Source organism: Abramis brama (assembly GCF_963993115.1).
Source record: "Abramis brama genome assembly, chromosome: 19".
NCBI classification, from domain to species: Eukaryota; Metazoa; Chordata; class Actinopteri; order Cypriniformes; family Leuciscidae; genus Abramis; species Abramis brama.
This window is the reverse complement of record NC_139981.1, coordinates 10,164,047-10,188,892: the sequence shown is the minus strand read 5'-3', so window position 1 is coordinate 10,188,892 and position 24,846 is coordinate 10,164,047. Positions and strand designations below refer to the sequence as shown.

The window sequence follows — 24,846 nt, the reverse complement described above, 5'->3', positions numbered from 1 at the left end:
AAATCTTTGAAATATGCTCAGGTTTGTTTGTGGCACTTAGTATTATCTTGATCAACACTGTATATTCAGCTTTGTTCGATTAGAACTCAGAAATACAGATCACAACATCTATACATATTTTCCATTTTTGTTTGTTTTATGGACAACTTTTACTGAGAACACCATTATTTAAAATAATTTCTTACCATGCCAGTCTATTATTGCGCTATCGACCGCTAAAGCACACACAAAAACTAAGCAACCTGCAGTTGGTTGCTTTGCAAGCTGGTCTCTTGGAACATGGAACTACTGCTGTTATGTAAAGTTAAAAGACTCAGTGTTGTCGTAGCCATTAGGCCTTTCCCACTGTGATTAAACATAAGGAGCAAGACTGCTTTTTCCTGTAGCTTTATTGTTCTGCTCAATATCACCTTTCAAGTTCTGAGGCCAATGAGTACTGTTGTCCATGGACTGCTGAAAACATATTTGAGCAAAACCGACATTACACTCGTATGGTGAATCAGAAAATAATCAGTGAATTCATCACAAAGCTATTTTTTCATGTTCATCTAACCAAAAAAAAAACACCACTTTACAATATACTCTGAAGGAAAAAAGAAGAAAAAAAGGCAGGTTGCTGTAAGTTCACATCTGCATTCGAAAGTGAGGGATGATAAGAAGAAAAGACTGAGATATAATACAAAGGGAGAGCTGAGAAAAGCTGCGTGGCTTTGGTGGGCAGTTACAATCCCTTTTATCCAACATCACCCACAATTCCTGGGTTAAACAAGTACATGAACAAACTCAGTGTGTCTATTTCACACAACGTGGCACACTCATCAGTCGCCATTAACATTACTCTATTGCTTCACACAATAAGCGACAAAGACGTCAAACTTGGGAAAAATAAAAAATATATATGAATTTATATATTTATCTCTATATATTCTATATTCTCTGAAACAGCAGGATTAAAAAGCTTTTTACAACCAATCAAATGATAACCTGCCAAACGAAGCAGAGTCAAGTCCGAGGTTCTACCTAAAGGTCAGTCAGCGCTCATGAGGAAGGGAGGGAGGGAAGGTGCAAAAAGCCAACAAGCTTCAATCCTTTCCACGCAGGTTATGTAGTAATGAAGCAATTCTTTAAAACATGTTCCACACACATTCATCAGTCAAATATATCCTCAATTAAACCCAGTGATGATCCATAACCCCACACCAGGGGCTGCCAAGTTTATCAATTGTATCCTCGCTCGAATTTGCAGCCGACTGGAAAAGGCACCATAGCACGTACATGGGTCCATCCCGCAAAACATCCTCCGTTTTAAAATTAACACCCACAGCCACCACAAAAAAAGTGAGAAAAACTGTTTTTTTATTGTATGATGTGTATTTTGTTGTAGTTGTTTTTAAAACTGGAACTCCATTCTTTCCCTCATGTATTAGAAAAAAAGTGTTTGTAATGCTTTTGGTTGTACTGTGTTTCCACTGTGTTGTGACTCTTGAAAGACTGTCCGTTGAATCTCTTGATTTCACTGGAACGAAAGAAACGCGACTGATGTCTTGTGTAGAAAAGGGGCTCTTTCCCTCAGGTGGGACGACTACCACGGGTCCTCAAGGTCAGCACCGCTCTGCAGAGAGAGAGACCACACAGAGAAAACCATCAGTTGGCAAAGGCATCAAATCAACATTATCATAATCACAGGCGTCAACCAAATCTACCAGCCATCTTTTGCTATGAAAAACATTTCCTAAAAGTAACGAGAAAGGCCATATCATAATACCAAATCTAATACAGGAAGTAAGAGTGTAACCACAGCACCAAATGTAACATGATTGGGATAATTGTAACCCTTGAAACAAAAATAAAATTATTATATACTGACACACTACCCTTTAAAAGTTTGGGGTAAGAAAGAGTTTTGTTTGAAATAAATGAACACTTTTATTCAGCAAATCAGCATATTATAATGATTTCTGAAGGATCATGTGACACTTAAGACTGGAGTAATGATGCCATCACTGGAATTAATTACACTTTAAATATATATTCAAATTGAAAACTTATTTTAAATCTTAAGATTTCATTACTGCATTCTTTCCAAAATATTAATACAACTTACTGACCCCAAACTTTTGAACAGTAGTGTACACCTCAACATTACTGAACAGTTACCTAGCATACATACGCTTACAGCTGAGAAAAATGATCAAAATGCTCAGTAAAGTTCTTAACTGAGTATGTGCATGTGTCTATCAAGTCTTTAAACTACTTTAATGAAATAATGTTCATTACACATAATCAATCATCCAATTTTAATTTCAAAATCACCTGCAATCTCTTAGCCATGAAAAAACCCTGTAGGGTAGCCAAGTGTTAGCAAAAGTCTCCTTTATTCCCCTACAGCTAAACATTACTGTGATCACCGAACCTTGAAACTAGAATTGTCTCTTTGTCTAATATGTCTATGATGTACAATTTGTACGAATGGGAACACCTGTGATTGAATCATTTCTACACTGCAAAATCAAATAATTAACTGTGTTGTACAAGGCATAGACACGATTCAGAAAATACAAAATATTGGGATCCTGCAGTTTTGATTTGTTGTTTCTTCCACTACTGTGATGATTTTTCCTTATCTTCTCAGAAGCCGAAGTTACACATCTGCATCACAGAGAAAAGGATGCATGTGCAAAACTGAAAGACTGTGGAAAAATTGATCCAGACTCTTGTAAAATGGCAAATTACAGATTAGTGAATACTATGTCTGTTCTCTAATATGATTACTTTTCAAGAACACATCTAGGTAGGCCATTTCATGCCACAGATCATACACGTGCAGGACCTGAAATGAAATCCAAGCTAAACAAGTCATCAAAGCTGCATTCATTTACAGGAACACTGTAACTTGGTAATGTAAAACACAAAGAAGTGAATTATCTACAAAGCTTGAATCTTTAACATGTAATAAAGCACTACTTTGACAATTTGGTCTCAGTGCAAACTACATAAAACTAACAGATAACAGCAAACCAGCAATTAAAAAAAAATGGAAAATTCCCTCCTCAACCAGCGATGCATTCATAAGATCAGTACATATGGTGTAGAGTGAGGTTGTCAAACAAACTCCAGTCGGTCTTTCTGCAGAAATCATTAGTATCAATTAGTAATCAACTTACCAAATGAAACAGGTGGGCTGCATTAATTAAAGGGTGAACACATACATCATTAGTTTTGTTAATATGTATTATCCTCTTAATGAATCTCAAACTATGCGTGTTCTGGATATGAATACCAACCTTTATGTTTGTGTGTGTAAACTACATGCATTTGACCAAGAATATGATTTCTAAATGTTTATCTGGCTGTGAAAAACATGTTATAAAATAACTTATTTACAAAAGGAGGGGTGCATGGATTATAAAGCTGTCATTGGCTATCACAGAGAAACACAAGGATCTAGTCTACTCTCGCAACAAGCCAACAAAACATCACTCGCTGATGATGCCAGGAGATGTCAAAAGTACCAGGTTAACTTGATACTAAAATTTAAAACCTATGTAAATGCTGTCTAACAGTACTGCTGCTGTCTATTATAAAATAGACACAATACTGACAGGAAAATTGATTGTTTATTAAATGTTAACTTGAATAAAGATGAATAAACATTCGTTTAGAAAAAAAAGGGTGCAATTGTTCAAGGGTGCAATTATTTGAAGAAAAAATAAAAATAATAATAATATTGTGAAATATTTACAATTTACAATAATTTTTAATATATTTTAAAATCTATTCCTGTGATGGCAAAGTTGAATTTTCAGCATCATTACTCCAGTTTTCAGTGTCACATGATCCTTCAGAAATCATTCTTATATGCTGATTTGATGCTCAAGAAATATTTTTTTATTATTTTATTATTAGAAATATATATATATTTTATATTATCAATGTTGAAAACAGTTGTGCTGCTTAACATTTTTTTTGTGGGAACTGGTCATTATTTCTGGACTCTTTGGTAAACCGAAAGGTAAAATGAATCTTTTTGTAAAACTCACTTTTGATCAATTTAATGCATCTTTGCTGAATAAAAGTATCAATTTATTTTTCAAATAAACTTTTAAATGGTAATGTACATTTCAGTGTAATTTGTTAATTGAATTTGTTAATATACAAACTTTAAATAAAGGATTATGTTCATTAGATCGGTTATTTCTGTGGTATTGAAAGTGTATCAAGAATCCTAAAATCTGACTGGCACTGGTATCAACTACTGAAAATTGTGGTATTGTGACAACAGTGATGAAGAGAGTCCAAGAGCGTAGAGAACACCATCTATCACACACACCAGATATCTCTTGGATGTCCAGTAGGGAAAAACACTTGGATCAAAACTCCAGCTTTGTCCAACTAGTGTCCACTCCAGGACCAGACCAATACTTGAGAATGTGTCACACTACTTAAACACTAAGACACATTCTCTTGAGGTGTTTGCCTCACACACAAACACAAACAACAAGAAGACAACAGGCTTTACAACATGCAACCCCCAGTGCAGTTTCGCCAGATCACACGTTGAGTAGCGACATCATCATCATCATCATCATCATCATCATGAGACTTGGCTGAAGAGTTCATAATGGCATTTTAGCAAACTTATTTATAAGCTATTAAAATAACATACTTGTTAGGTTACTAATCATGTCTGATTTGTCATGCTTACAGGCTGATAAATCTCAGTTCGTCTCCTTGATGGGATGTATTAGGAGTGTTTGTGGTGATCTCAACCACTGTACTTAGGGCCAGAGGATCATTTGAATGAGCTCATTACAGCTGTGATTTGAACAGGATTTTTTACTCTCTGCAGTAAATAAACCGAGAGCAGGCGAATGGGATGGAGAGAGCAAATACTCTGAGGAGAGAAAGGATCTCTGAGTGACTCTTAGGCCCTGTTTACACGAGAACGCTCGCGGGTGAAAACGTAAAAATATTTTATCAGATGTGCCTTTCGTTTAGACGGCGACGGCGTTTTCGGAGCTTAAAAACGCAAAAAAGTGAAACCACCCTCCAGAGTGGAAATCTTAAAAACGCTCCACCGTCGCGTTTCCGTCTAAATGGTAAAAACGCAAAAGTTTGCTAGACAGTGAAGGCACCGATCAGTGCTTCACATTGCCACCTAGCCGCCTGGAGTGCATACTACATTGAATTTCACACACTTTTGCGTCACCATATGCACGCAGATTTCCCCCCGATAACGCTCGTCTAAACGCAGAATAAAAAGTGATCACTTTTGTGTTTTCTCTTCAGATCGTTTCCGTGTAAACGTAGCCTTAGTTGTAGGTTGTTAATACCAGATATAAACAGGTCCAGTGAGCAAGGCACAGAACAAGGCAACGTCTCATGATGAGATGAATCCAAAGGTCAAGGGGAAGGTACCTATCTCTACACATATAACTTTTTTATGGTAAAACAGGGACTAAATGTACAACTGTCATCACACCGAGAGGTTCTAGACCTTTAAAAAGCAAGACTATTCATACTCACACCATCCTCTTCTCTTTGGGGGGTCAACCGGTTGTACACTGCTTCAATAACACTTTGCCTGAATGAAACAAAACAAAAAGCAGACAATGTATTAGAAAAATAAAACAAGGTATACAAGTTATAAAGCAAGATTCAAAGTCAAACTTTATTATGAGTCAAGCCTACTTGAGATTGAACCTGCAAATGTTGTGTTAGCATTCCAGACCCTTAAACATTAGGTGCGTAACCCTGTGTCCCGTAAACGTGTTTGTGCAGGTGTGAACCTCTGTGTGGTTTGTCACCGTGATATTTACTTACTTGCTGGCAAGGCCGCCCCCTGGTGGGAGATTAGGGATACTTTCTTGGGACAGGGTGCTCATGATAATCAACAGCTCAGGCACACCTTCTTCCCCTGCTTTCTCTATGAGCTCTGATAGAGAACAGAAAAGGATAAACCACAGGTTAAAGCTCCCTAAATATTCATTTGACTGCTCCATTCAATGGAACCTTACATTATACGCAGCAGAACTTAATGTATATGTGACCTACTGTATATATGTACTGAGAAATGAGAGATAAAGACAAAGAAAGAAAGAACAAAAGAAAGATCCGGGACAATGAGAGAAAGAACAGAGACAACGAGAGACAAGAGTGAGACTCTAGAAGGAAAGCCTGTGGCTCAGTTGGGCTGCTCTGGGCCTGTTGCCAGTTAGATGTTCAGCCAGCACATTCCTCACCAGAGCAGAAGTGCCGACGACTCCCTCAGGCCCTCTCAGCACCCAGCCAAACATTATAACAACGTTACCCCAACCTTTGCTCACAGCTCAAGGCCAAGAGTTTACATAACCCCAAAAATCCACAAAACTAACAACCACTTGCCAGAATATGATCAATGTCCAATACAGAAAGGAAAGGCCAGTAGAAAAGAAAAAAGTAAAAAGATATGGAAGTCAGGCTATCAAGATATATATAGAAAAATAGGAATATGAAAGGGGGTGGAGACAGGATGGTATGTTCAAGATCACAAGAGAAAAAGCGTGAGGGAAAAGGTCATTTCTCTTTAATAAAATGCATATATTCTCAAATTAATTAATCTGGACTGATGCAGAGTGGCCTCAAATATTTGGAAACTTAAAATATATCTAAGCAAGTGGCATGTGCAAAACAAAAAAAGGCTTTACCTTTCCTCAAAACTAACTTCACTTGTCTTCAGTGATTTTTGACTGCTCTTGGCAAGATAACTTCACTGTATACTATTTAGGAACAGATTTCAATATAGAGTTACCAATTAGATTCAGTTACACAAACTCTTGATTCAATTAGATTCAGTTACACAAACTCTTGATTCAATTCCAATTTAGATTAATTTGGGTATATTTCAGTTATGTCCATTTTGCTTACAATGAAAAAAAAATTCTCTGTTATGCTGTAAATTATAGAGGGCAGTGTTTCAAACCAGTTTTAGACTGGTTCAATCTTTTTGAACTATTTGTTCTTTATGACAAAATAGGTATCGTGTGGCGAACCACTGAGTTCTTCCGTTTCTCACCTTCCACACGCGATTCAAGGTACTTGTCCACCTCAGCATCTCTCTTTACCGCCTCCTCTGACACCTGGGGTGCATTTGGCAAACAGACTAATACAACACTCATATTATCTCGACTTCCCTGGAGGAGGAAAAAGAAAGAAAAAAGAAAATAATCTCAACTGAGAATAAAATATTCATGCGACATAAGAAGCTGTCACACAAGAGTGAGTAAGGAACTGTACCTTGTGTAGACAAGTATCCACAACTTCGTTGCACACTCTCTCCAGGTCGTCCGTCACCTCCAGCCTTGATCGCACAAAGGCACAAAGCTCCTCGTTGGTCATCACATCCCAGATACCGTCACACGCCAGCACCACAAATTCATCCTCCGCATCTGAACGAGCAATCTCGAATACTTCTGGCTCTGGAGACACAAGCTGCTCTGTGGGACCCTTGCCCTCCACACACTTGTAGTCATAGTCGCCCAGTGCTCGGGATACAGCCAGCGATCCGTTAACCCTCTGGATCATCACAGAGCCACCTGCGTTCTGTATACGCTCCTTCTCCCGTGGGTCGCAGGGCTTATGGTCCAGCGTGGAGAAGCCGACGTGCGCGTTGCGGCAGAGAAGGGCCCGTGAGTCCCCGCAGTTAATGAAGTACAGATGTTCCGGAGAGAGCAGCACACCCACCGCAGTGGAGCCGCTACGATCCATGCCGTTCCGCAGGTCTGTGAAACTACGCATGTGCTCGTCGATCCTCAGGAAGCCGGTGCGGATACCCCTTTTGACCGCTTCTATGGCTGGCGTCTCAGGCGCCGGAGCGCCCGCCTTCCGCAGTTCATCTGCCGACCCTGTGGCGACAATATGTTCCAACAGGTGTTTAGAGCAGTAGTTAGCAACACGTGAGCCGGCGTGACCATCGTAGACCGCAAAGAAGGACCAGTCGTCCAGACCGTGCGGCAGGCCTACGGCTGCGGTGTGGGCATCCTCCATCTCCACCCTCCATCCCTGCATGCTGCTGAGGCCGAAACGCAGGCCGTTTCCCTCTCCATGAGCATTATGCTTCTCTGTTTTGGGCTTATCCAAGAACGCCCCCATGGCTTAGGCCACCGTCTGCAGAGACAGAGAAACAATCATTGAGTAGGTAGACAAAAGACACTGAAGACAGTACAAAAAAAAGACATGGAAAGTGCAGCACAAAAGGAACATATGATCTCTGCAGCTTAAATGCATAAGCTAATATTAAGCATCCCCTCATACTGCATCAACACTGTAGCGCCACACCACACAGGGGAAAAAACCCAGCACATATAGTCCAAAAACACCCACTGCAGAGTGAACAACACAAATGTGGAAGGATTAGTCTTAGTGCTCAATAGACGGATTTCTATTAACAACAAACTGAGTGAAATAAACGTAGAGATTCTTGGCCCTGAAGCCACAGAGTGGGCGTAGCTTCTGAAAATCAAAAAACTGCAGCCCAGATAATCCAATTGCCTGTGCAGGGCTGCATTACTGCTATAGCAGTGTACCCTGCACTGCTATTCAAGTGTATTTAAGTGTATGTTCCACACAAAAATACATATTACACTGCTCTGTAGTGCTGCTTCACTCCTGAGGTGAATCAAGTTGCTAATTAAATTCTGCGATCAAATATTTTTTGTATATTGAGTTAAACTATATTTGACCAATTTTATACACTGTACAATATTTCTTGTGCATTTATTTGCTCAGTAGACGTGTAATAAGGTGGATAATGTATATTAAGCTGTTTATTATCACAAAATAGTAAAAAGTAAATCCCTCGACTTAAGGGTTTGTTTTGTGATAACGACCAGCTGACTGTACATTATGCCTGACACAATTTAGCTGACTGAACTGTATGTGATGAGAGAGAAAGACTGGGTGCCTCAAAATAACACTGACAAGTAGTCAACTACATTCTATTGTGTTGTGTTGTACGCACTGACTGCACACAAAAATGCATATACAGTAAAAAAAATGATCAAATTCACAGATTTATCACGGTATTGAATTACATTACAAAAAATGGTTTAAATTCATTTTACCCAAAGTCGAAGACTCTTCAACTCTTGGTGACTGTTGAAAAGAAAGCGCACATTACGCTCCTGGCGCTTTAAAAAAAGCAGCGGTCCCATTGAAAACAATTGGAAAAATATGCAAGCCGCGTGAAAAAAACACTTTGGTGGACACACGGTCTTACTTTTAGGTTTTACCTGAAAAACTTAAAGCACTGTTTATTTCTTTTGAATGTTTATTCTAAGTATTTATTTGTGCTAATTTGTTTCTTTTAGTGTGTTGACGTCTTTTTTGTAAAGTCAATTCAAAGTTTGAAATCAGACTGCTTTGTGAGCTATTACAAAAAAAAATAATTACCCTTTTGTAAAAGCAAAAAATGCATTGCGTGATCAAACATTTAGGTGAGAATCAAGATAATTGTAATTTTTTAAATGTCTAAATATCAACACAAACAGTATAAAGGTGAAGCATTTAGGATGTTTTTACTGTGTCCCTACTACTGTTGTCGTTCTTCTGTGATCGCCTTATTCATTCATAACATCAGTAGTATACGTGCCACTGAAGTGACTGTAGAGATTAAACTTCTCCCAGCAGGAAAATAGGATTTGCTCTCCTCAGATGAACTACCTCTTAAGACTCAAGTCAAGCTGTGACATGCGTCTATCTGGACTATTTCAACTTTCCAGATGAATCACACTAGACCGTGGACAAACAAATCTGATCATATTTTTTTTTCTGCTTGTCTGTTGCTGAGATGAGGCAGCTGGTTACTGTGGTGGGAGTAATATCTAAATGAAGCTCCATCCAGAACCCATTAGGGCTGTCAAAATTGCTCAAAAATGACGTTCAAATATTCCCTCTAAAAAACACACGAATATTCGAACTATTCGAACATCTGGTTGCGCATTTTGTCAATGACGCGCATTACGTCAATAACAGGACAATTTAATACAAAGAGACATAACTACTTGTATAGGTAGTTAATTTAAGTTTAAACATATTTGACAATGTGTTACTAACACAAAACCAAGTAAATAAACTAATGGCCAAGGCGCAGACCTCACTCTCGCTCATTCGCAGACACTCTCTCTCTCACCCTCGCGCTCACGCTCTCTCTGCGCATAACGGTTTAAATGAACAACAACAATAAGCACATGTTGAGTGCTGATCAAGAGTTTTGTGCAAGCAATTTAAGGTCGCGACTCTTGTCCCAAATATAGCAGGCTTCATTCAGTGATTGAAACAAATTTATTAACATTAATTGAAGTTTTACAGTATAGAACCGACATTGAACGTTCCGAGCGAGCTGTGCTGTGGTAAACATGGAACTTTTCTGTTTAACGTTAAATAAAATGAGGCACACAATTCCGAGAAATGTGACAACAAAGAACTTTTACCCTGAGGTTCATAAAAAATAAAGTGCTATTAAAAAAGAAAAAGGCTACTTACATTCTTGGTGCTTGTATTAAAAAAAGGAAGAAAAAAAAAAGGAAAAAACTGACTGCAATTTATTCCATTGTCTTTTTAGTGCACTGTCAACTTTCAGCAGTGACGCTGTGCTAGACAGTGCGACTCGTGTGACCTGTCCCTCAGGCAGCGCGCGCGCCCACTCGCAAAGCAGACAGCCGTGCCTCTGCTTCCGCGGGCGTGTTTTTCCATATTCGAAATTCACATTCGAATATTAATTTTCACGTTCGAATTTCTGTTTTTTAAAACTATTCGAATATATATTTGAATTTAGAATATTCGTTGACAGCCCTAGAACCCATGTACCAATGCAAAACCAAACATGCTAAGAAACTGGTCAGATTCAGTAAGGACGAGACAAACTCAAGGATCTATTTGCAGGGTAGAATGAAAGTGACCCTATTTACTCATGCCGCGGTGACCTCTGTATCACAGGTTTAATTCAACAGTGCTAGCAGTGTTCTGGAACTCAGAGCTAACAGTCAGCCAACGGTGAAAGGAGGTCAGCCGCCCTGCCAGATCAGTCACACGACAGCTCTTTTTGTCCACAGGAACAGCTTCAATTCCCAGCAAACATTACATGAGTACACAAATGTATAACAATTCCAAATCCATTCAAAATGGACTCGAAACTTCCACTGTGAAAATCTGACTAATGCACTGTTCTGCACAAGCAATCCAGGTCCAAACTAATCAAACTAACATGCAAGTATTGTTTTTCCAGCAGAGCAAACAACCTTTTATAGTTAAAGCTTTAACAACATGCATGTTGTTCTATGAATAAGCAGTCAGTCATTTCATTGATTTAAACCTTATGTAACACGGTAAAATCTCCTGGTTCAATTTAAGTTGGGAATGACAAAGCAAGGGCTTGCAGTACATTGTTTATGGAGTTTATTCAATTATTCAAGCCAGTAGCGATGCAACGATATGAAAATTTTGATCATTCTTTATATTTGAAAGCCGATAACCGATATATTGGCCGATAAATCTAAATCCAAATTTTTCTATCATTTTTGAGAGCTTAATTACAAAAACAAAAGTCTCACAATTGAAAGCCATGTTCCAAGCAAACAATTATAATGTTCTCATTATAATTTTATGTAGCCTTTATGACAGACTTGCACTGCAAATTATGCACTTTACTGTATTTTCCTTTTTGAAGTGATTCCAATCATATTTCCAGCATTTTAAAACCATCATGGCGAACAGTGTACATCTGAAGTGCCTCAGCTGAAGGAAATAATCCATTATTTATTGGCTTTAATATATTGGGCAAATTTTCTTATTGGGCCGATAACATTCCATTAAAAATGAACACATATCGGCCGATACCGATATGGTGGCCGCCATATCGTGTAGGCTATATCATATTGTATATGAATGGCTCATAGAATCTTTGACTCAGCTGATTCATTCAAAACACTGAATCATTCAGTAATGAAACACGGAACATGTTGCTGTGAGATGCGCTATGGTTCTGCTGCTGTGATCTTTATTGTTGACCCAGTCAAGAGGATTATTGCATGATCAAAGTGCAAAAGCGTCTAGATGGCACACATAGTGGATCCTGGTTACTGCTATACCCCGCTATTGCTCAGCAAGCTGCAAGTATGCAATGATGTCACATAACAGCATGTCTGAGCGTCTGAGCTGGCCACACCTCACGCCTACTGCACTATAAATAAACCCAGATAGGATTGCATACAAACCCCCATCCTTTTACCCAGATCCTGAGCCCTCAGCTAAGGCTCAACCTCTCAAAGTTTTTACAATGGTAAGCTACTATAAAGCAGCCGAAGCTAGGACCATATATCGATATATGAAATATATCGACCATATATAGATATATGAAAATATATCTAATATAGGATATGGACATTCATCCCAAAATGAAAGGAAATGCTCGCACTCTCAAATTAATACAAGTCTCAAACCTGAATTGTTCTGCAAGTGTGCTTACTTAACTGGGTAGCCCCTTAAAAAGATTTAAGGCTAAGACTCAAATATTTCCCATTGTAAAGTGACCCTAATGCCGAGTTCAGACTGCACGATTTTCAAAGTAGTCGGGTCACTGTTCTTTTCACACTGCATGACTATCCAGGGTAACATTCAGTTGCTGGTGTGTTCACACTGCACGATGCATCGGCGACAGGAGGTTTCACACTGCATGACTTTCAGGAGGAAGAATCGCCGACAACTCCTGTCTGGTCCGCAAACTACGTTTCGCAACCAAACACACGCGAGAAGTGATAAGGAAATAACGCAAAATCCCGCGTGCGTAAGACCGCAGTTCTCGCGCGTGTTTGAAATTGTTATTAAAAATGATAGCCTGCAAGAAGCTTGCGATCCAAATTGTCTGTGCACTGATTTGCAGCGAAAAGGAGAAAAAGAAAAACATTATGCGTGAGGAAATGGCTGGGAAGACAAGGGGAGCAAGGACTGTGTGTTCTGCAAAGAGAGTTTGGGGTAAATAAATAATGTTGCAATGTGCTGCTGTTGCTGCTGGTCAAGCAAATGTTTGTGCTTTGTTTCTGTTTGATATAATTGTAAAGATGTAGTTTTCAGTCAGAACACTTTCACACAGCAGGATTTTGAATCGCCGACAGATCCAGATATTTAGCATGCCAAATATCTCACGGGCGTCGGCGACTCGTCGGCGATTCTCTCATATCGCGTCTTTGATCATTCACACTGCGTGATTGTCACACGCGTGAACGAGCACCGATTTGCCTGTGATTTCGGGCATTTGTCGGCGATTTCTCAAAACCTGTCGGCGAGCCAAAATCGGGGCTAAAATCATGCAGTCTGAACTCGGCATAAATGTGAGCCCCTGAGCAATTTTGATCATTACATTTGGCCTTTAATAAGTATAAGAAACAAGAGTGTAAAATGTATGCAAGAAATGTTTTTTTTTTTTTTTTGTGTATGTACATGTACCTTGAAATGTGCTCTGAAGATCAGTTTTTGTTCCAAAAAGCTACAACCTTCTTGAGCTGAGATATTTTCACATAGCCCTGTTACTGTATAACCAACATTAGTTGTGGGGTGGGCCATGACACAAAGAAGAAACTTTGGTTAAAACAAGTAAAAAAATAAATACCATGAATTTGCAATACCAATTCACAGAGGTAATCACTCAAAAAAAAATAGTAAAATTAAAATAGTCAAGCAACCTCCACTGGACCATCTGAGATGGATTAACCCATATAATAGTACATAAGAGTAATTATTAAATTAAAAAGTATTGTATGTCACTTGTGTAAACGATAGTGTTTCATTGGAAACAGCTTCCAGCACCTGTGCCTTGACTCCAGATTAGCCATGCTTTGATCATGTGCTCTGTTTAGCATCACAGTAAACCAAAAGAGCCCAGATGATAATAACTCATTGCCTATGAATGTGTGCGGATCCAGAGAGCACACTGTGCCAAAGCACTAAAACAAACAAATAAAACGCATCCTGTAGACAGGAAGTGGGCTAGACCTTTGAAGAGGGTTTCAATGTTGTGACCCAACAAAAGGAAAAACAACCTGGTCCTCATCGACTCTCGATTTCAGACCACCTGTGCCCAACAATGACTTTCATCCACCATCACCCACGTCCCCTCATCATTATATCTTCATTATAGACAGGAAAAAGACATTGTGGCCAATGAATTTAGAAAGAAGAAAAAAAAAAAACGTCAGCACTGACCAGGCAGTTCAGGCTGTCACCTAGAATACACGTTCATAACAACCACCACTTATCAAGCAGGAATGAATCTAAAGCCTGACAACAGTCCTAGCCTGACTCTAGGAATTCTATTAATATCCCACATTACCAGCTCGGTTCGCTAACATAGCGAGTCAGTTTATGACCATAAAAAGATCCTTACCTGACCTAACGTTGGCCTGCATTCAAGAGTTAGACGTCCAGATGACAGGTTGCTCATTCAAGATTTCCACATTCCAATAAAGTGAAGAGAGCAGTTCAACACACTCCTGAGATCTATGGCACTGCAATGATGTAACCATTGGACCACTGTCATATGTTCCGTTTCCATGCCTACAGCGCCTGGAGTGGCAGCTAAGAGTGGTTTCTATGGTAACAGAGAGCTTCAACAGGGCACTTCAGTGCATCTTTCCTGTGACCAGTCCCTTGGAATTGCAAGTGCAGCGAGAGAGCCGACAAACAAAACTAGCATTGAATTTTATAAATTGAACTGAATCTAGGAACAGCTGGCAAAGTGCAGTGTTTGGAAATTAACAACGTTGTGAGAATTACAATAATGCGTGAACGTATCCATTATTAGGCTTCTTCACACACACCATGTGCTCCTTGAATTTGAAACTTCAGAGGCCAGAGTATCAAATGTCACAGCCCCTAAACGGGCAGCGAGTTGTAAACTGCTGCACTGGCCTTGTGTTGCCTTGTTTATGGAGTCCTAAGGGACAAACAAACTTATTACATCAATACAAGAGCAGCTGCATCATTACAGCTGATTCACAGACAAGCAAAGGTGTATTTTGAGATGTATTTTAAGACAAGTGCCAACAACCAATGACAAAATGATGTTCCTTTGACTCAGCACTATTTTTGGCTTTTGAAATCATCTTTTTATTTATTTTTTTACAAATGATATTTGGACTGAGGTCCCGATTTAAAAAAACATTGTCAAAACTTAAGGATTTAAGGCTTTAGTTTAAAGACTTCCCGAAACAATCAGGCTAAAGGGCCGTTCACACCAAGGACAATAAGTATAACTATAACAATAATTATAACTATATAATTATAACTTTTTTTATTATATTAATATGTTCTTTAAGGTTCACTTATAATGCTTCAAACTATCAGAATCAAAAGGCAAAATGTAAATCAATGTGGCTTTTTGGTACAAGGTCTTTTTAGATATGGATCTAAGGAGTGCAACGTGACTTTTAATATAATCTTATTATCTTCCTATCATTAATCAAAGAGTTTGCAAACATCAGTAGGTCTCCTAAAGGTTCAGAGGGATTCAAGACAGTGGGGTTAACAAGCTAACTCAATTTGTTAATCCACTCATGAAATGCATGCAGTACTTGATTAGCTCCTGTGCAAAGGCTTTCAAGAAGGATGAAGGATACTGTAGATCAAGCAAACAATGGTACATCAACACAGCCCATTTGATCTAAGGTAAACTACAATTAAAGCTTAGTGATATCATATCTGTTGTTCTAATCGCCTACAAAAATGAACACTATCAAGCTCTCAGCTCTACACTTATGATGGAGAGCTCAAATGCCATATCTAAGGTTAAGGTTCGAAACTCCATGGAAATACATTAATGTAGAAATGTCTAGTTTGATTGACAGGTGATCTGACCAATCATAATTCACCATCCACCAAATCCACCATTTTTGTCCGACAAAGCAAGCAGTCAGGAGAGTTAGTAGATTAACGTCGGTGGATTTGAACTTGAAAAGCGGAGTGTACTGATGTCATTCCACGGTTGAAGCAACATTCCTTCTGATGTTCATTCATGTTTATTTGATGCTATAAATTAACTAGAAGGAAGAGATGATCGGTTCACGAGCAGCTTTAACTGAGGCTCTACAGCGATCTGTCACGACACATTAAAGAGCCACAAAATGGTATTTATTTAGAGCTCTTTAAAAAAAAAAAAAAGATCAAATTTGAAAGTTGAGACTTTTGTTTCATATCAAAAGTAACCTGGTCTGTCCTGTCTGTCAGCGCGTTGCCAGTGTCCTCTTTGCACCGCGATGTATTTTTCACAGCGTGAGAACATTTTTGACTGCACATTGGCAGTGTGGAAGTGTTCATTTCGGCATTCAAATACAAGTACGTTTCTGAACTAAATCATATAGACATAGATATAGTATTAGTCTACATTGCAATGCATCTCATTCTGGAGGCATGGCTTCAGCACTGGGGAAAACATATCCCAGTTGCCTTAGTTGCCCATTCATGTCCCTGAGGAAATGAAGACAAATATCAAACAGATTATGGAATGTTCATTTTCAGCTACATAATTTATCCAATTTTAACAGGTAGGCCTAATCTTAAGGAATGACATTTTAGCAGCAGTGATGATCATACCCATTAGAAACCAAACCAAGGCAAGCCTACCATCAACCAACAAACCTCTCACAAACCATGCCTATTATCAGTGGCCAAGCACTCCATAAACTTTCAGAGTTATTTTAGGTCCTTGCATCATCTGCGCCCATGCCAATGTCTGTGTAAGGTGCCATTAGGAAATGGGGCAGGAGAAGACCTTTGCTTGATACATAGGTGGCAAGCAGCGTAGCCTATAAAATAACGTTGAATAAAAAGACCTATCTTAAAAGCCTTTTGATTAAACCATCATCAGTACACAGCAGGCAAAATCCCAGTGAAAAAATCCCTTTAAACTTTAATACTTGGGTAAACATGAAAGGAATTTTACTTTGACAAAAATGGAGCGGTGCTCATCAGTGGAAGTTTTATTCTACTTTGCAATTGACCCTTCGCAGGAAGTTTGATTGACAGGTGATCTGACCAATCATAATCCGCCATCCACCGAATCCGCCATTTTTGTCCGACAAAGCAGTCAGGAGACTTAGTAGGTTAACATTGGAGGATTTGAACTTGAAAAACGGAGTGTACTGACGTCTTTCCACGGTTAAAACAACATTCCTTCTGATGTTCATTCATGTTTATTTAATGCAATAAATTAACTAGAAGGAAGAGATGATCGGTTCATGAGCAGCTTTAACTGAGGCTGTACAGCGATCTGTCACAACACATTAAAGAGCCACAAAACGGTATTTATTGTTTCAATTTCTTTTAAAAAATGACCAAATTTGAAAGGTGAGACTTTGTTTCATATCAAAAGTAACCTGGTTTGTCCTGTCTGTCAGCGTGTTGTCAGCGTCCTCTCTGCCCCGCAATGTATTTTTCACTGTGTGAGAACATGATGTGGTGTGGCTTGTCGGACATAGCAACAGTAACTAAAGGGGGTGGGTCTTTGCGAAAGGTCAATTACATTAATAGACTACTGGCTAAATTCATACAAGAATTTTAATTCTAATTCACTTCACTTATATATTTTACTCAAACCTAGATAAGGATGAAATTAAGTGAAACAATGATTTAAAAATCCTACCAGAAATGGTTTCTGCAAGTTTCTATTTTGAGGCTGTGAATTCTTGATGACTGACCATCAGCTCTGACCAGAAGCTTGACAGTATTGCATGTGCAATTATTAAGATATTAACCAGGTGTTGCACATATCTTGAACATTCTAGATGCCAAATAAACTAGAGATGCACCGATTGATCGGTTGGTGACCGGAATTGGCCGATTTTCACGTGATCGGCCGTGACCGGCGACCGGCCGGTCAGTCTGACAAATGCCGATTTTATGCCGGTCAAATGCACTCGGGCGCCGCATGATTAACATCGCGCAACATCAGCATCACACGTGCACACGGAACACACATGTAGGAAACCTCGTGAATTAGCGCATATTTTTTTTCGGCGTGCATGTTAATCAATGAGTGCATTCACAACGGGAGCAGGAGCAGCACGTGAGCGTCAAGCAGGAGCGTCGCGAGCAGTGAAGCGCATGTTTCGGCGCCGAGTCTATTCGCTTCACTGCTCGCGCTCAATTAAAAAGCGGAGTGTACTGATGTCATTCCACGGTTGAAGCAACATTCCTTCTGATGTTCATTCATGTTTGATGGACAAAATAGCCTAAATAGGGTTTCACAAAAAAAGTGCCCAAAATGCACAGAATTTGCATATTTTAACAAGAACTGGAGTAGGCTATGTCAGAAAAGAAAACGAAGACTAATATTTATAGAATGTACCCATTTAAACTTGTTTTATTATTCAGTTTGTACAAGTGATTGCAATAGGCCTGTGTGTGTGTGCTTTGAGAAATATCTTTATACTGCAAGGCTATATTTATTTTATTTTTTATTTATATATTATTTTATTGCCATTCCCTGTTTTCATACAGACGTTTAGTTTGCTAAATACATATATAAAAAAATCATTGGATATTGAATGTGAAAAGGAAATGGTTCTTCCATAACACTGCACTTTAGATGTGTGTGAATTACCCACACCTGGAGTAATTTATATAGTTCTATTTTATAGCGTTTATCTGTTAAAAAAATATATACTATGCAAGTTGTAAAATGTTCTATTACAGAAAAGATATAAAATAAATATTTGTGTGCTGTAAAGTGGTTAGAAAAAATGAAATCTGAATCGGCTAAAATCGGTATCGGCAGGTCAAACTCAATGAAAAATCGGAAATCGGAATCGGCCCAGAAAATTGTAATCGGTGCATCTCTAAAATAAACTATATAAGTGCGTCCACGGTTCAGGAAAATCCCACTTTTCAACTAATTTGGGACATCCTCATCTCTGAAATCAAACGATAATGTTAGATTTGTTTTTCCAGATGCAGCCTATATATTGACTTAACTGTTGGGAAGACACAAATGGTAAAGAAAGATCAGTATTCAAAACAATAATTGCCTTGCAATATTAAGCAACTTTTGTTGCCGCCAGATAAATTTATATCAGCTTTCATTTTTGCTGTAAAAATTGGCAAAGGTGACGCATTTTTAAGTCCAACAGACTCTAGTCCAGTGGTCCTCTGATCCCATTACTGACAGAAGTTCTGTTAACTTTCAAAAGTACAAAAAACTTTATCATCAGACATAGTCTTACATAGTCACTGATGTTAAAAAATAAATCTCTGGATAAGTCAAAGCGCAGGAGTATCTTACTGAAATTCACCTGACAGCTCTTTTAAAATGCAGTCAAATCTTTGGTAATCTAACGGAATTTCCTTTATTTCAGTGATATCAATGATTGACCAATAGGAAGAAATAGAGAGAAACAATTCAAACCATATGCATAAGAATGCTCTTACTACGTAAAGTCTAGAGAAAGAAAGCAAACAGTAAATTTTTTAAGACTTCTGAAAGTAAAGCTAAAGACCAAAATTAACATAGATTGACTACAGTCAAGCAGTACAAGCCCTAAAGTTACTTTCAAGCACTATGTTTGGAGGTAATTCTAAAGTAGGGCTGCACGATATTGGCAAAAATCATAATCACGATTATTTTCGGTAAATATTGAAATCATGATTATTGAACAATTATTGTAGGAAATATGATCAAATGTCTTATTTCACAATATGAGTCATTTTAAATATCAGTGAAATTTCACAATTATCGATACATCAGACAATAAAACAGTCAGCAACATGATAATACCAAAAAAAATGAAAGAAACAAATAGTTACAAAAACAGACAAATAAATACAACAGAACGAAAATACAAATTAAATAAACAGTGTTTTAAGTTTTTCAGGAAGATGTACCAACAGTGATATTCAGATAAGTAATAGCCTACAACAAAAAATGTAATATCAAATGTAAAATAACACTGCATAGTCTCACTGTACACATATACTAGATTAATAGTTATTAAAGCTTAATGGCATATCCAAAGCCCACTTGCTTATCTACGTTCGGCTACGACTCGGAGCGCGCACACAGAAAGCTACCAGGGGAACAGTGTCTCTTGACGCTTAATGTGCTTTTAATAACACTGTTTAGTATCAAACACGTCCTGCAGTTTACCATCAGTAGACTGTTTTTTATCATATTAATTTATTTGGCTGATATGGGTGTTAAGTTTGGGCTTTTAGTGAGGAATGAAAGCCCACTGCTGTGAAGGAAAGGACGGTGCACTTGACGGAATGCGCCAGCGGCACAATAATTGTTTCAACTCGATTATCTTGTTTTCATAATCGTTGGAAGCCAAAATCAATTATGATCAATCACACAGCCCTAACCTGAAATCATTGCGTTGCCACAATTAAAACATGAAAGTCTTGGGAAATGCAAAGTGAACACACCAAAAAAATTCAAAATCATAATCTGAACAAGTCAATTTTATTTGTATAGGCCTTTCGATTGGTTTTGCCAATTAATCAGCACCGATAACTGATTGCTGGAACCGAATGCAGGCACACAAAAAAATCCGGGTTGCTGGAGTGGCTGAGAAGGTTCTGCTGTCATTATATAGTATGAGAGCGGCCTCTAGAGGCGTAATAAAAACTATCACTGATGCCTCGTGGAGTTTGTTTTGACACGCGAGGCTGCGCGCTGCATGGAGTGGGACACTTCAGATGTATATTTAAAACAGACAACGAAATGGTATGTATACAGTACACTACACTACATTGTTTTCATATCGTTATAAAGTAATTCATTTGTTGACTAGATGCTGCATTAGTAGAGAAAGAACAGCAGTGTGTTTGCGTCAAGGCTAAGAGGACGCTAACATTAGTAGTACCTTTGTAAAAATGATAAAAAATACAAGAAAGTCCGACCCAAATGTTTAATGTCACAATTGTTACAATCTGTTTGCATTAAATATCCAGCTGGTAATTTTCCATCTGTAACATTAAGGTTAATAAATGCTGTAGAAGTATTGTTCATTTTTAGATCATTAATTTCAACAATTACTAATACACTTTTAAACTTAATGAACTAACATGAATATTCAACGTATAATTAACATATCAATATTTATATATTTAATTTAATGAGTACAGTACATTTTCATGGTCCAGCACTTTTTTATTTTTTGTGATAAAGTTTACTTGGAGTATTTTGTTTTCATTCAGTATCCATTTTAAAAATTGTCAGTTGGTTAATCAGTTGTCCAACCTAATTATCGTTATCGGTAAAATCTACTATCAGTCGACGTCTATTTTCACAATTCACGTTGTTTTAAAGCAACTTAAACGTACAGTATGGGATTTTTTCTCCACTAGGGGTCGCTAACCTATTTACAATAACAAAGGCGTAGTTTGATGACGCAACATTTGCTAAGAATTATGGATCTTGTCGTCAACGTCAAGCCGACCGATCTAATAATGTTTATGGATGACTGAATACATCGATGTTTTTGTCATGACTATGATATGAAGCAGTTCGGGATTGCTAAGAGACAGCTATCAGCTCCAAACCGCTCCAAACGCGACGCGAGTCCCGCGGATATAAAAGGAATATGGACATTTCATTCTACCGAACTACACGCAGAATCACTACTCACAGGTCAGTTTATTAGACAAATTAAACTTGTGAGGTAACGCAGCGCTGTTTCACTTGGTCTAACATTACACTATCACACTAAACTGCATTTGAATGTGTTGAAATGTAACTTATGTGTTAGTTTGTCTGTATGAGACTAACGTTAGCAGTAACGTTAAGCTAGATCAACATTAGAATAACATACAGATCATATTCTGACATTTTATCATTGTTGAACTTTATAATATTGATTAGTTTTATGTAAATGTGCTCACCTGTTTAATAAAGTACATGTAGAAGCGGTCAAAGTCTCGGACGTGGAGCTCTCGTTTGTATACTGTCTATGGGAGCTCTCGGCATCTCGAAAACACCGCGCTGATATTGATTCTCGTTTTAGTTCTCCTTTTTTATCCAAAGTCTGCTTGCCATGGTCCATAATGTTTGAACGAAACAACAACAGCGTGCAGATAGACATTGAGAACTACAGTGGTCCACGTCTGTCGTATTGGTTACTATCAGAGGGCTCTGGTTCATAGCTCTGGTTACCATGGCAGCACGAGCGGAAACCAGGGACAACGCGGATATGACGCCATTGACTGCGACAAAACGGAAATAAAGACACGGTCCGTGTCTTCGAATTAAAATATTAATTTCTCTGGATTTAGAAGTTAATTGGAACTGTCGGGATAATGTAAATACACAACTTTAAAAAATATATAACATAGATATAGTGATTTTTTATATTTTTAAAGCAAAAAAAATACATATTGTGCCTTTAACAGAAAATCATGATGTTAAGTCATTTGGCATATTAAAGCAGGGTGATAGTATAGTTTACATTTTACGACAATATAAACAATCAAGCAGTTTTGAGATTAGCTACATAATATCACTTTACAGTATGCAGTATACTGTATGTATTTGGAATAAAGTTACAGTTTACACCAACCCTTCATTATAACAAGTGATTTCCACTGCCACAGAACAAGCAGTGCAATGGCTATACACTGTTAGAATAGTCTTATTCATTTTTCTTTTGATTATTTGTGCCATGAACTTTCCATCAGCTAATTTCAATCACACTCAGGGTCAAAAATTAATCAGGGTTTGAAGAATAAATCTGCTATCAAAATTCAAAACCTGAGGGCAAAAAAACAATGAATTTGAAAATTGTTATGCATTAATTCTATGTTTAGAATAAGGCCTTCATCAAGTCAAATTCTGACACTGATAACCGGCTAACATGGCCTTGTTTTGTGCACTGATAGGGGGAGGAATAATATATAAAGCCTATTTACATCTTATAAAGTTAAAAACAACCAGGAGTAATTTAACGCCAGCACTGTTGGTGTCTTTGGAAAGAGTGTTTAATGCAAGAATTGCTAATGGACTGTGTGCCACCGACTGAGCTACCAACGTACACAGCATCTCGGACATCATAGGCGTCTTTTTACGTTCAAATCGAAAACCTACGATACCAAAAACGATACGCAACTCGTTATGTTTTGCGACACAGCCATTAACAGGTCGGATTCCTGGAGAAGGCAGCAGTACGGACTCACTGACTTGGTGCAGCCGTTACGAAACAGGTCCATCCCGGTAGATAACGCTAGCTTGCTAACGTTAGTTAGTCTGACAAATGTGGTGTAACTTACGTTTCTCCGATTGAAGTTTCCTCTCCAGAAGACGCCACGTTCCAGGCGGCCGTCAAATTTGCCTTTATGATCGAGAACCGACTCGCTGAACATCTATATTTTGAACGTTGGTGATATTAGCTCGTTTCGACTAGAGCAGCTAAAGGTAAACCCAGCTAGCTGGCTAGCTAATGCGGTTAATTTCAAACGGTCGGTTCTGCCCTCAACGGCTCTTGGCTTGGATTGCGAGCTATAACGAACATCTTTGACATGCAGTTTCACTTCGGCTCAACGAAAACATAAATGCGACCAGAGTGTTGGTCATCTGAGTTAAATTTCGAGCCGTGTTAGCGTTTCTAGCTACATGTTCAAGACAGGTGACGTGCACTACTCAGAGCCATTGACGGCCGCGCGCTTCGGTTCTGTGTGATGGGAGGGGCCATCGCCTCTATGATTGACATCATTATGCTGCTGAATAGAGGGTGACATAAATAAATAAAAACCCTTTGTTTTGGATGAGATATCGAGAATCTTGCATTATGTTCTGTATCTTGGTTAAAAATATATAAATAAAGTCTCAACGTTCCCTTTACCCTGGTGAAAAAGCCTACACTTTAGCATACTTTTTTTTTTTTTTAAAGGGCATAGCCTACTTATTACTAAATAATAATAATTTTTTCACTTAAGTAGAACTTAAGTACATCTTTCTGGCCTGGTTTCACAGACAGGGCTTAGATTAAGCCAGGATTAGACCCTAGTTCAATTAGGGCATTTAAGTAGCTTTTATAAACATGCCTTGAGACAAAACAATGGCACTGACATATTTTAAAGTATGTCAGTGGAAATTGCATTTAGTTAAAAAAGCTCAAAAATGCATTTTAGTCTGGGACTAGGCTTAAGCTTTTTCTGTGAAACCAGGGGAAAACGTAATATAATTTCATAATTACTTTTATTGTCTTTGAAATATGCTTAAAGTGCTCAATGTATTGACAATTTATGGTAAACTAAATATGCTTTAATGTAATTTTTCTATTGAAATGTGTATGTTATGCATCATTTAATATTTATAATTACACATTTGTAATAATAATAAAAACACACTACAAGTGCACATTAACTACAATTAAGCACACTTCTACTTCACACGATTATTTTATTTGAATCATGTACTTGTAGTCTTTAGCGAAATGTTTTCAAGGGATTTTTACTAAGGGACATTTGAAGACTAAGTATTTTGTTATTGGTAACATTTTATTTTATAGATGTAAATGTTGTTACTTTATTCATTTTATAAGTCACATTATACTTATAGTTGCAAAGTTTATCTTTAAGACAACCGTTGAACTGGCGATTGCTGCATTTCTACATCAACTGATTCTACGGCCCCTCCTGCAGATAATCTTGCACCTTCTCTGTTTCTTCACAGGTATCCTCATCAATTATTGATTAGTATTGGTAACAGAATCTGGTTCCCAGGGGTCATCTTACCCAGAAGATAGTTGAATACCTCTGTAACAACTTTAGAAAAGGGTTATTCTGCATTTACATTAATTATTTCAGATAATATTTCAAAAATAATGGGAT

The 24,846-nt window shown here is 38.0% G+C and overlaps 1 protein-coding gene across 3 annotated transcripts; it reads right to left on the bottom strand.

Moving 5' to 3' along the window:
• Positions 1–371: 371 nt before the first annotated feature.
• On the bottom strand, positions 372–23,703 carry ppm1ba (protein phosphatase, Mg2+/Mn2+ dependent, 1Ba). Of its 3 annotated transcripts, XM_084093172.1 has the most exons (7): positions 23,284–23,690; positions 7,276–8,145; positions 7,055–7,172; positions 5,824–5,935; positions 5,527–5,584; positions 3,165–3,181; positions 1,336–1,612 (listed from the first exon to the last, which is right to left on the bottom strand). In XM_084093172.1, coding segments are annotated over exons 2-7 (1,161 nt in total). In that variant the 5' UTR covers positions 8,131–8,145; positions 23,284–23,690; the 3' UTR covers positions 1,336–1,611. The 3 variants fall into 3 exon arrangements, with proteins under 3 accessions (XP_083949296.1, XP_083949297.1, XP_083949298.1); XM_084093170.1 differs by lacking the exon at positions 3,165–3,181 and having other exon boundaries at positions 372–1,612; positions 23,284–23,703; XM_084093171.1 differs by lacking the exons at positions 3,165–3,181; positions 23,284–23,690 and adding an exon at positions 14,417–14,554 and having other exon boundaries at positions 372–1,612.
• Positions 23,704–24,846: the final 1,143 nt, after the last annotated feature.